This window comes from Solanum verrucosum, unplaced genomic scaffold, assembly GCF_900185275.1.
Source record: "Solanum verrucosum unplaced genomic scaffold, falcon-dt-bn FXZP01000049.1, whole genome shotgun sequence".
Lineage (NCBI taxonomy): Eukaryota > Viridiplantae > Streptophyta > Magnoliopsida > Solanales > Solanaceae > Solanum > Solanum verrucosum.
Window position 1 is genome coordinate 4866085 of NW_026020221.1, and position 13131 is coordinate 4879215.

Sequence of the window (13131 nt, forward strand, 5' to 3'; positions counted from 1 at the left end):
GGGAAAAGGACAATTTTACTATAAGCTTCATTCATGAAAAACATAATCATATACCTATAGACCAAAAATACATAATGCAACATGACTTCTCTACAAGTTTCCTCTGTTTGTACTGTCCACTCTTTGCTCCACACAACTATGCAAACCACTGATTAAATGGTACACCAAACACACCAGAAAAGGGAAGAAAACAAAACTCGAACTACACTTTTGAAACTGCGAGTTGAGCATACAACTGGCAGAGTAACGCGAAACTTTTAAGAGAAGAACCACATCTTGATGAAGATTGTCAAAGCTGCTTGCAGGGCAAAAGAAGCAACCAGTATAATCATAAGATCATCTGACTGTACATATGTTCTGAGGTTTAAAGCAACGAAACTAGCTGATGTTGTGGCAGCAGCAATTGTGATGGTCCACCTAAGGAACTCAACGGGGATGATCAACAGAAACTGAAAAATGGAGAAGACATAATAGGATCTTAGTGAATACATGTTGCCAAAAATTTTAATTTTATATTAAAGTGAAAGAAAACCAGTAATTCTCCCTTATTATTATGTCAGCAATAAGATTAATAAGGGTCTGAGTTATCCAGAGAAAAATTATATACTTACGGAGCTCAGAACTAAAACAAAGAGTGAATATCCCCACAAGCACCAGAAGCGTATCAGGCTAGCACTTATACCCATATACCGAATCAAGAAGTAAAACCCCAACGGCACTAGCAATGCATAACCATATACTGAGCAGGCTGCCACATTCACATAATTGACATCAAAGTTCCAAGAACTATTGCTATCGCTCTGCATCAGGTATGTGGCACAGTTCCCAATGGAAGAGAGGACAAATACTAAAGTAGTAGATATCCAGATAAGCCCATAACTGAAATATGCAAGAACAGGAGAAAGAAGAACAGTATTAGGTGGAGAAATTTAAAAACTCACATAAGTCAAGGAAAGCACACTAATCCCACATTACAAGGAGATGCAAGATATTAAACAGAAAAAGAGAAAAAGGACACGCTATTGAATTGCTACTGTACAACATCATATCTAAGAGAATTGCTTTACCAGCAGCTTGAGAGGCTCCAGAACTGAAGCAAAGATTATTTTGGCTTGATACATCAATAACGTAATGGTTTTATGTCTCAAAAGACAAAAACTAATATACCAAATTCCCTCATAGAAGAACTAAAAATTTGTACATCAGAACTGCAAGATACAACATAGGACACCAACATGCAGAATTAATCATTATCCTATAATGAGGAAATACTATACACAATCAAACAGCAAGAATATGGACAAGGTTTCCCCTTGAAACTTCACCTCATGAGAAATATACATGTGATCAGCATCCCATTTTCTAATAAGTATGTGTTGAGAATCTTATTACAAAGACTTCACTTCTTTTCACCACAAAGGTCCTTAGCAAGCTTGAGTTTCACTACTGAAACAGAAGTTTTTTTTTTGCATCTTTTTTCAATTTATTATAAAGGATTATAAGCTTCAAGAACATAAACTGGCCAACGTTAACAGATAAAAGAGAACGAAGAACGAGCACTGAAATAAGAGTTAAGAACAAAATACATATAGATGCATAAGTGTATGTATATATGGAATATGGAAACTTCTGTCCTGTTGTTCGAATTAGCTCATATTTCCTCAAACCTAGTTAAATAATCTATATATTAGCAACTGACAAAACTTAGTTGCTTTCTCACCATGTTTCTACAGTTATATATGTAGGACTTACAGGTCAGGATTAGCATCAATTTTGCTGAAGAAATCTCCAGTAGTAGGATTCAATGAACTCATCAATCTGTTCAAGACAAGGTCTGTATCCACATTAAAATATTCTGTATAAGATGACACACTAAATACTCCATTCCACTTGTTTGTTGATTGCTGCCCATCTCCTTCTGCATAAAATAGGTAGGTGTTACTTGAACTAATGGAAGCTGCACGTCTATTACTTCTGATGTGCTGTATGAATTTGGATTACATAACAACCATATGCACACCTTAAAGCATCATAGATGCCTAGCAGTCATTACAAGAAGGTAGGTTTAACAAGTCAAGGTTGGTGAATGCCATATGGAAGAAAGGAAGCCCAAGAGGGACAATAGCATGGAAAGGAAAAGGAAGCAAGTAAGAAAGGAAAAGATCAATGTCAATCGTTCATGCAGATATGCAGAAGTAAGCTGCACAAACAGCCTCTTTCTTTATTTCAGACTTCAATTACATGAACCTAAATTGCAGCCATCCCTTTCCTTAAACAGTGTGATGTTAACAATGGATTCCTCTCTGTGGTCTACTAAATATTACCTAAATAGATCCCATCACTATCACTATATGGTCATGTCTCAGAAAAAATTTCAATCGTAGCTCCATCCTATAAGGTTTTCCCCTTTTGTCCAAATGTGGAATGGCCTCATAGATCCTCAGTATGGAGCCTTATATATACAGGTAAGTGATATTGTTTCTAAATTAGCTTCTGTGGAACCATAAACAAGAAAGAAACAAATTCATGTGATGAATGGTTATTTAAGGGTTTGTTTTCTTTTGGAGACATGTTAGTCAAGGTAGTAATAAATTCATGTTACCATGCTTTTACAGACACTCAAAGTCTTTCAGTTCATTTAGGTTGTTTAAGAAAGAAGCCACCTCTGCTATATTGTAATACCCAGCTAGAGATCTGCTTGAGTTTTCTGATTTCAATTCAATATTTACATTCACAAAAATAAGGAGGAAAAATTAGGTTTGGTAGAAAGTTATCTGCACATTTGAAAATACATATACAAATTGCAAGACCTAAACACATAATGGACTTATGTGATTGTCCAAGAAATAGAAGATAAAACCGATACTGTAGCAATCACCTAGGGCTTACCACCAGTGGCAGTTATTTCCTGGTCTGCTATATAACTTCAATCAGAACCCATTAGTCCTATCTTATGTACCATTCTCTCTTTTCATGATTCGTGGTGTTTGGCACAATTTCATATAATAACCTAAAACGATCCACAAGTCTCAGAATCAATCCATTAATAGAAATGGAACTTATAACTCAGAAACAATGCTTTGCATTGAAGGAGTTCTATATACATTTTTCAATAAATAATATATGTTTGCTAAAAAAAATTCAAGTCATACTAACTCTACAAGTCCTCCACAAGTCTCAACAGTAGATATTTACTAATTTGTTTTCAAGTCATACTAACTCTACAAGTCCTCCGCAGGTCTCAAAATCAAATTCATTAAAACAAATTGAACTTCAAACTCATAAATGATATTTTCTTATTGAATAATTCTATTTGCATTTTTCAAACAAGTAGTTCAATGTATTCTTCATCCCTCCAGGGACATCCAATAAAAAAGTTTAATGCAATCATCATCCACCATCAAAATGACATGCAAGTCCCACCAACTTTCTCAGTATTCAGTAAAAGAAATTATGCCATATATCAGGAAGAAGGAAATACAAGTATCTTGAAAGACATACCACCTTCAAGAGTTTGATACCCTCTTCCTGCATTTGAACCATTATTTGGAGGAAGTATTGGAGAATTTGCTGTAGGGGCTGCTAACAGCATTAATAGATTAGCATAAGTTTGTTCTTCAAGAGAGCAATCAAAAGAGTTGTAACAAATTCCTATTACAGGAGGGTACCTTGTGGTTTATAGCTGTTCTTTTCTTCAGTGACAACTGCCTGTACAATATATAACAACTATAATGTAAAAGAAGTGTCCTAAGCAAATACTAGAGTCAGTTAAAGGTATAGTTGAAATTACTTAACAAACAATCAAAACTGACTCTAGATAAGACGTTTGGGTTTAAACTTTAGATTCCTGGAAAGAATTAATTCCTGAGTATTGTTGTATCACTAAAACATAATATTTCAAGGAAGTCAGATCCTTCAAATTAGTTGTCAAATAAAATGCATTCTATTGTAGTTATATTAAGAAAAAGTTATTAATCCAAAATCCTTTATTTATCATTTCAACAAAAAAAAAATAGTAGTCTTCATTTCAAAAAGGCTCTTTTATAATGTCTTTACAATTTGAGCAACTTTGCATCCTAACTGTGAACAACAGCAGACCCGGTATGATCCCACAAGTGGGGTCTAGGTAGGATGTACGTAGACTATACCCCTACCTTTTTGGGGTAGGAGGTTGTTTCCGATAGACCCTCAGTCAAAAGAAGTGTAACTAAACCAGGATTGAAAGGAAAATAATGGCAACAAAATAGCAAGATATACCGAGCAAATGATGCAACAGATAGTAGTGAAATTTATATAATAAGATACTACACGAATACTTTTTTTTTTTTTTTTTAGATTGACCCCCCTGTCTCTTCCACATAAAAGTATGACAACACTCGCTTACTTACTACCCTTCTACCCTAATCCTCGACCTCCATATTTTCATATATAGAGTCGTGTCGTCAGTAAGCTGAAAATGTGTCATGTCTTGTCTAATCACCTCTACCCAATTCTTCTTTGACCCATCTCTATCTCTTTTAAAACCTCTTATAGCTGATCTCTCACAACTCCTTACTGGACATCCGCGCACTTCCTCTTTACATGCCCAAACCATCTAAACTTCACTTCCCTCATCTTGTTCGTCTCAAAGACCATTCTCACCTTGTCATGTATTAACTTTGTTCCTATTCTTATCTCTCCTAGTATGCCCACACATCCATCTACGCATCCTCATTTCCACTACCTTCATGTTCTGAACGTGTGCGTTTTTGACTGGCCATCACTCAGCCTCAAACGAGAGTGTATTTCCCCCCACTCTATAGAACATACCTTTAAGCATTGGTGACACATTCTTATCATACAGTACCCTAGACAAGAGCCTCCATTTCACCTACCTTACTCCAATATGGTGTGTGGCATCCTTGTCAATCTCTATGTTTCCTTGAATAATAGAGTCAAGATACTTGAAACTTGCTCTCTTCGGTATGAATTGTGTATCGATCTTCACTTCCACTTCCGATTCATGCATTGTGTCACTAAACTTGCACTCAGGTACTTTGATTTAGCCCTACTTAACTTGAAAACCTTTGATTCTAAGACCTGTCTCCAAGCCTCTAAGTTATTGTTAACTCTACTACGCGTCTCATCGATCGATATTATGTCATTTGTGAATAACATACAACATGACACCTCCCCTACAATATGTCGTGTCAATTCATCTATAACTAAGGCAAATAGAAAGGGGCTAAGGGTTGATCTTTGATGCAACCCCATCATGACGGGGAAATGTTTTAAATCACCTCCCGCTGCCACTGCTCTTACCCAGGTCTTGGCTTCATCGTATATGTCCTTAATAGGACTAATATAAGACACATGAACACCTTTAGAATCCAAACATCTCCCTAGAATCCTTCCTAGAAACTTTATTCTACTTCTTTTCGAGGTCAATGAACATTATGTATAAGTGTCTCTTCATATCCCTATATCGTTCCATCAGTCTCCTTACAAGGTGCATCCAAACTATGAGGATTCAAAAAATACTCTATCCGGAATCAACTACCATGTTCAAGTGCAGCTAGCTCAAATGTGTTAAAATATACCCATCTTATGCTTATTTCCTATATTTTCCAATTATTAGTAGTGTCACACAATAGAAAGAAACAAATTTATCATAACCAATCACAAAAATCCCAATGTAGTTAGAAATTTTCAGTACTAACCAATAATCAGTTTCCCAAATGTTTTTTTCTTTTTTTCCCCTTAGTCTCGAGGGTCTATCAGAAACAACCTCTCTCTCTCACCTCTGAGGTAGAGGTAAGATCCGCATACATTTTACCCTCCCCAGACCCCACTAAGTGGGACTAAACTGGGTATGTCGTTGTTGTTGTTTCCCCCTTAGTTCGCAGTCGAACATACTTTTACAAAGAAACAAATAATCACAACAACCAATCAATAAACAAGCCTCAATCACGAACTAGTTGGTGATCAACTGTGTGGATATAGCAAAATTTCACTCTTCAAATGGAAAAATCTCTCTAACACAAAAGGAAACAAATTAACCACAAGAATCAATCAATCAACTACGCCTCACAACAAACTAGCTAATTTCTGGTACATTGAATCCTCAATACCAATTCCACTCTATTTTAATCCATTTAATCCCAACATTGATAATAATTTGTCTTTGAAGGATCATTAATTGTTCTTTAAAGGAACTAATTTAACACAATGAATAACTAAAGTCTCAATGTAGAGAAAATCTCAATAAATCATAAATTTCCACTCACAATCACTCCATTAGGGAAAACAATCAATCAGATCATCTATGCCTCACTCCAAACTAGTTGGGTTTCTACTACATTGAATCCTCATCATTACCAATTCCACTTATTCGAATTCAATTAACCCCAATATCGATAATAATTTGTCTTTTAAGGAACCCTAACCATTCTATAAACTTAAAGGAATCTAATTTACCTCAAAGAGTAACTAAAATCCGAATGTAATGAAAAATCTCAACAAATCGTGTATTTCCACACACAATCAAATAGCAATTCCACTCTATACAAATCCAATTAATTCCAATGTCGATAATAATTTGCCTTTTTAAGGAACCCTAACCACTCTATAAACCTAAAGGAAGCTAATTTACCTCAAAAAGTAACTAAAATCCCAATATAGTGAAAAATCTCAACAAATTATATATTTTCACACACAATCAAATGTCAATTCCACTCTATTCAATTCCAATTAAATCCAATATCGATAAAAAAAATTGTCTTTTAAGGAACCCCTAACCACTCTATAAACCTAAAAGAAGCTAATTTACCTCAAAGCGTAGCTAAAATCCCTATGTAGTGAAAAATCCCAACAAATCATACATTTCCAAACACAATCAAATACCAATTCCACTCTATCCAAAACCAATTGATTCCAATATCCATACTAATTTTTCTTAACCCTAATCGGTCTATAAACCTAAAGGAAACTAATTAGCTAACTAAAATCGCCAATGTAGTGAGAATCTCAACGATTTGGAAAAATCCACAGAAAAAAACAAAAGCTACCGGCAAAAACAAGTGCGAAGTGAAAAGTACGTACCGGTACTGAGCCAACAAGGTGACTCGTCGGGAAATTGGTGTAAGAATCGTCCATCGGATTGTATAATGAAGACAAATACGAAGGAGATCAAGCTGTACCTATTGTTTATGAGATGAACGGTGAAATTTCCTCTTTGAAATTCGTTTTGGATTACTTAATGAAGAAGCTTTTCGATTAACGAAAATGGAGGAGGAAAGTGACCGGTACGTCTGAACAGCGACGGAGTCACGCGTGTTTAACGAACATTTACCCAGCGCGCCATTGAGAATGGAGAATGGGCTTGGAGCACATTATGGCCCATTACTTGATATCTCCTAGGCCCAAATGGATGTCAATATTGTTTGAGGAATTGACACAGATATACAACTACTATATACAATTGGCAACATATAGCCCAATATTAATTAGTAATTAATAGTCCAAAAAAAGAAGAAGCACGTAATAGCGTAAAGGAATATAATGATTTTTTATAGTTTTTTTTTAAACCATGTGCAACCAACCAGCATTAATTAAGGAGATGTGAGATTATTTTTTCTTCCTTATTTTTAACTCCTATAATTAAGGAAGTTAGCTTTTCAGTTTCTTTAAATTCTCAAACTCAACTTTATTATCACTTTATTTTTCAAAAAAAAAAATTAAACACAGTTTACAACAACATAAATATATATTTGATTGTAATTTTATAATTTATTTTTTTACCAACCGATAGTAATTAGTTTATTAAAAAACGGTTGCCTACTTTTAAGAAATGAAAAAAAATAATTATTAATTAACCCATTAAAAGAAGGTTATATCAACTTTCAAGGAAGGATTTTTTTAATTCTTTAATTAACTTATCAAAAGACGGCGACTACTTTTAAGGTAAAAAAAATAATATTATTAGTGCTCAATTAACGTGTATTAATTATCAAATAATTGACAATAATTAATCAAATAATATAAGAGGCAATGCTTTTTATTAGAAACTATAATAACACGTATGTAAAAATTATAAAATAATTGAAGTTGCAATTACATAATGTATACATAAAAAAATTCTATATGTATACACAAAAAATCATTCATAAAAATAGGCGTGTAAATTTTATTGATGTATACAATAACTGTAGCATGTATACATAAACTTATAATGTATACATAAGAATGTTACCAACAATTATAGGTTATAACTATAATGAATACAAGAATGAAGTTAATATGATAAATGTACAAATTAAATTTTATTCATAAATTGTACATGTGATTTTTGTTATGTATACGGTAACTGCACTATGTATACATTGGTTCGTATCATTTATGTATTCATTGGTCTGTATTTACCTAATAAATTTGTATACATTTATTCAAATTGAGATTGACATTTATTGGTATACATTGGTTTGTATTCATCAAAATCAACATTCTAATTTTTTACGAGGATCTTATGAGAACATTTATTACCCATGAAATTGAAAACAAAAATTCCAAATACTATAACTTGAATTTTTGCAAAAAAAAAAAGTTTAAAATATTTTAATTTCACAAATCACGAAATTTCAAAATTAAGTGGAAAAAAACACTACATAATTATATATTAAAAGAAGATTTTGGGAGGACCAATGGATAAACATACATCTGATTTGCATAAACAAAGTAAATTAAGGAGAAAACGAAAAAAATTAGAAGAGCAACAAATATACATGTGAAAAAGATTTTAGAGTTAAAATAAAAAAAAGGATTAATAACCTAAATTTTCGCAAAAACAAAATTGAAAAAACCTCAATTCCACAAATCATGAAATTCAACAATTAATTGGACAAGCACAAAATTATATATAAAATAGTATTATTAGAAGTATTCATGAATAAACATATTGTTATATCTGATTTTCATAAACAAAGTGAATTAAGGAGAAGAATTAAAAAATTGGGAGAGAAACAAATATACGTATAAAAAGAATTCTAGAAAGAAAATAAAGGAGACAAAAAAGAGAAAGAAGTCTATTTTAAAATGGTTGACAAACAAAAAGGAGAGATAAAAAAGGAATAATAAAACATTAAATTTTACCTTTTCAAGAAAAAAAGAAAGGAGCAATCAAACGTGTTTAGAGAAAAATAAGGGGAACAAAAATACATTTTTTAAGAAAAAGCAAAATAACTATTGAATGCCAAATAAATAAAAGAAAGTCCTTTTTTTGCCAATAAATTAAAAATGGGCTATCTTTTGCCAATTTAGTCTATAGGTTGTCATGTTGTGCCATTTATTCATATTTTATGACCTATTACGAATTGAATAGAAGAAAGGGAAAAGGGTCAAAAATATCATTAAACTATGTGAAGGAATAAAAATGTCTTCCGTTTATAGTTTGGCTCAAAAATGCCTTTGTAGTCAATATTTTGATCCAGAAATGCCCCTATAGTTACAAAATGGGTAAAAAATGCCCTTTTCCGTCTTTTAAAACACATCTTCTTCCTAATTAAAATATTATTAAGGGAAAAAAGACAAATATATCCCCGTACTATCGTAAATGGTATGCAGATACTCTCCGTTATATTTTTGGGACATTGGTGCCCCTGCCGTCCAAAAACTAGAGCATATATGCCCTTTATACTAACAAACATACACGTGTCATAATCTTATCTATCGATCCGATATTTATTTAATATCGGATCAACGGATAAAATTGTGTCACGTGTCCCTATTTAGTCTTCCGTTAGAGTGAAGGGCATAGATGCTCTAGTTTTTGGACAGCAGGGGCACCAATGTCCCAAAAGTAAGACGTAGGGTATGTGCATACCATTTACGATAGTTCGGGGGTATATTTTTCCTTTTTCCCTATTATTTAAGAACACTATTCTTGTTTTCTTTCTTCTAAAATTACTTTAACAAATAAAAATGTAGGAAATATTTTTTTCTTCTTAATCTCATTTTATCAATTAAATAGAATACCTTCTTGTACCCGTTCGACAGATAATATATATAAGATCATAGTACATCCATCATTAATTCATATTTATATAACGATAAAAAATAAGAAATATTTTCATTTGTTATTTTTTTTCTGAATTGAAGTAAGATAAACATTTTCTATTTAAAAAAAAAAAAAACATTAATTGAAAAGGAATGTGTAAAAAGAATAATAATAGATTTATTTGGAAAATGAGCATTTTTGACCCATTAAATAACAATAAGGGCATTTTTGGACCAAAGTATTGACGATAATGACATTTTTGGACCAAACTACAAACGGGGGCAATTTTGTTCCTTTAGCATAATTTAAGGGCATTTTTGAACCAAAGTATTGACGGTAAGGGCATGTTTGAGCCAAACTATAAACGGAGTGCATTTTTGTTCATTTCACATAGTTTAAGGGAATTTTTGACCTTTTTTCCTAGAAGAAAATAAGGGAAACTAAGCAAATGCCTCAAAAATAGAAATTAATTACAAACATATACCCCATACGTTGATGCCCCGCTAAATAATTATAATAAATGCCCTAACTAAAAATTTTGTTTAACATATATCATTAAGATTTCTTGTTCACACCATACTAATTAGTCAATAATACTATACAATACAAATATATGTTGTGGTATCATGTTCATATCCTACTCATTAGTCAATGATACTATTCGAGTATATATATATATTTGTGGTATCATTAAGGTTTCTTATTTACACCCTACTCATTGGTCAATGATACTATAATGCCGAAACTTGAAAACAAATTGAGTTTATACTTATTATAAATATGAGAAAAAAAGCACGGGGTGGGGGGGAGATGGGGTGGGTGGGGTTGGAAGCTTATATATATATACTAGTTTTGATGCACGTAGGTTGCACGTGAATGCCAAATCAATATATGTTGATTGTCTGTTTGAATCCCCCGTATGCACATTTTTGTTGTTATAAACTACGACACAATACCACTATAATCCCGATGACAATCGGGACAAGTCATATCTTTGACCTTCCTCTCTACTATACATTTGTGATGGTAGATATGACTACAAGGTAACATCCTGACATCTTCATTTCCCTCAAAATATGTTAAACTAATATGACATTCTGTGTGATCGAATTTCATTGGATGTTGTGTATTGTAGTAGATCAAATGTCCCGATCACCCTACGGATAATGTTCGAGGCCCTCATAATAATATATCGTCTGATGTAGTGTTGTACCAAATCAGGAAGCACGAATATGACAAAGTTGATCCAGAGTGCAACTAACAAAAACAGAGTAACGGTATAGGACCAAAATGGTCAAACAATCCTGACATGACTACGGGCTTAATCAAAGAAAGAAGTGCAAAACACTATCACGAAGAAAGAAAACAAATTACAAATTATATATCCATTATTCATATGAACTTATACTTTATTGTCCCGTTTATAATCGTTTACTTAAGTTTTTAGTTTACTAATATTGACATTATTTTAAAAATAGTGTACTACATGGTTTGGCTTTCATGTGCAACGTACGTGCATCAAAACTAGTATAGATGATAAAAATACGTTAATAGTTATATATACTTACAAGTATAGTCGACTTAAGGTCCATACAATGGATGATTGTTGCGTTGATAGTGAATCAAAATGTAAAGCAAATAATGACTTTTGTTTTGATGGCAAATGAAAATCAAAATGCTTTGATGGCAAATGTAAAGCAAATAGCATATTCGATACACACATAAGTTATATATTGAATAACTTATGTATTAATGTGGGTATCAAGAAAGGCCATTGATTTATTATTTCTTTTGAAAAGATGTATGTGTCGACGACCAAATACTAATGAGTGGAAGTGTGAAATTCCTTGAATTCATGAACAAATGACCATTTTTTCACAAGAATTTACCATTTTCTCTTTGAGGTTTGTAAATGACCATCTTTTTATTTTTGGCTTACCATGAATAAACTTTCTAGGCCACAATCTAAAGATATATTTTGAATGAAATACTTTTTTTATGAGAAAATGTTCGATCATGATCTAAATTTTCCCAATAACAACATTGTCACTTGGTTCATCGATAGTGAATAAACTCACTTAGTTTTAGTTGACCTTTTATATAGGAATTTGATTCTAATCAAACATATAGTTTAAAATATGAATAAATTAAAACGGAGAGAGTATTTTGAAACAAGTTAGAGTATATGGGCTGATATATAGCATACACACAAATATACATAATATACGAAAAATACATACAACTGAATATACAAAGAACTTTTAAATCATGTTGTGTACATCATATTTCATTGATTATTTTTTTTTAAAAAAAAGAGAAAGTTGCACCATATTTGGAAGGAAAAACTGATACTCCACCATTTATTTAAATTTGTTTGTCCTATTTTTATTTGGTACAAAGTTTAAGAAAGTAAATATGACTTTTTTAATCTTATGTCTTAAATTAAGGATATATCAAACACATCAAAGTATTCTTTAATTTTTGTGGTTTTTAACCTATCACATGGAAAATTATAATTAAAAAGTTACTATAAAAGAAAATTATTTAAATTCAAAACTATAACACGCGAGCCATCGATTATAATGGAATTAAACGGCAAAAAAATAAAATATGTCTGAGCCCGGGTTCGAACCGGGGACCTCTAGTGTGTGAGACTAGCGTGATAACCGACTACACCACCCAGACAATTTGTTAATGTTTGAAATTTAACATCCATCATTGAACACATTTCTTGACAATTCATGTGTAACACTCTCGTACACATATTCATTCATGTATAAAATTGGAAAAATCGAAATATTTTAAATATGTTTTTGACCTTTCATTCAATTACACATAACTTGTTTGAGAATCAACTTTGTATAAATGGAACCAATATGAGTTGTGCTGCAGTGATGAGATTGCTTCACTCTTAATCAAAAGTTTCAGATTCGAACCTTGAGTATGGAAGAAAATTTTGGGAGCAGCACCCCCAAATAAGCCTTACAATATGCGCGATTCGAATTTAGTCGGGAATCCAATATGAACTCCGGACTCCGGGTGAGAAACCAAAAAAAAACTTTAATAAATAGTATGCAATTTATTTTACTAAAAAAAGGTCG

The 13131-nt window shown here is 32.3% G+C and overlaps 1 protein-coding gene and 1 non-coding gene across 3 annotated transcripts; both read right to left on the reverse strand.

The window, feature by feature from the left end:
• Positions 1-13: 13 nt before the first annotated feature.
• LOC125831665 (uncharacterized) lies at positions 14-7343 on the reverse strand. 2 transcript variants are annotated; one of them, XM_049510838.1, is made up of 6 exons: positions 7081-7343; positions 3669-3708; positions 3505-3579; positions 1753-1918; positions 612-879; positions 14-449 (listed from the first exon to the last, which is right to left on the reverse strand). In XM_049510838.1, exons 1-6 carry the CDS (start codon positions 7132-7134, stop codon positions 258-260), a joined length of 795 nt encoding a protein of 264 aa, XP_049366795.1. In that variant the 5' UTR covers positions 7135-7343; the 3' UTR covers positions 14-257. The 2 variants fall into 2 exon arrangements, with proteins under 2 accessions (XP_049366795.1, XP_049366794.1); XM_049510837.1 differs by having other exon boundaries at positions 3502-3579.
• Positions 7344-12641: 5298 nt separating this feature from the next.
• Positions 12642-12715, reverse strand: TRNAV-CAC (transfer RNA valine (anticodon CAC)). Its single transcript has one exon. It is a non-coding gene; the product is annotated as a tRNA-Val (tRNA).
• Positions 12716-13131: the final 416 nt, after the last annotated feature.

What these genes read in the sequence shown, in the direction of transcription:
- LOC125831665 (XM_049510837.1), bottom strand. Translation starts at nt 7,134, where the DNA reads ATGGACGATTCTTACACCAATTTCCCGACGAGTCACCTTGTTGGCTCA. An exon ending in ACCTTGTTGGCTCAGTACCG is followed by an intron (nt 3,709 to 7,080) that starts GTACGTACTTTT and finishes TATATTGTACAG; the next exon opens with GCAGTTGTCACTGAAGAAAA. An exon ending in ATTGATGCTAATCCTGACCT is followed by an intron (nt 880 to 1,752) that starts GTAAGTCCTACA and finishes TGCATATTTCAG; the next exon opens with TTATGGGCTTATCTGGATAT.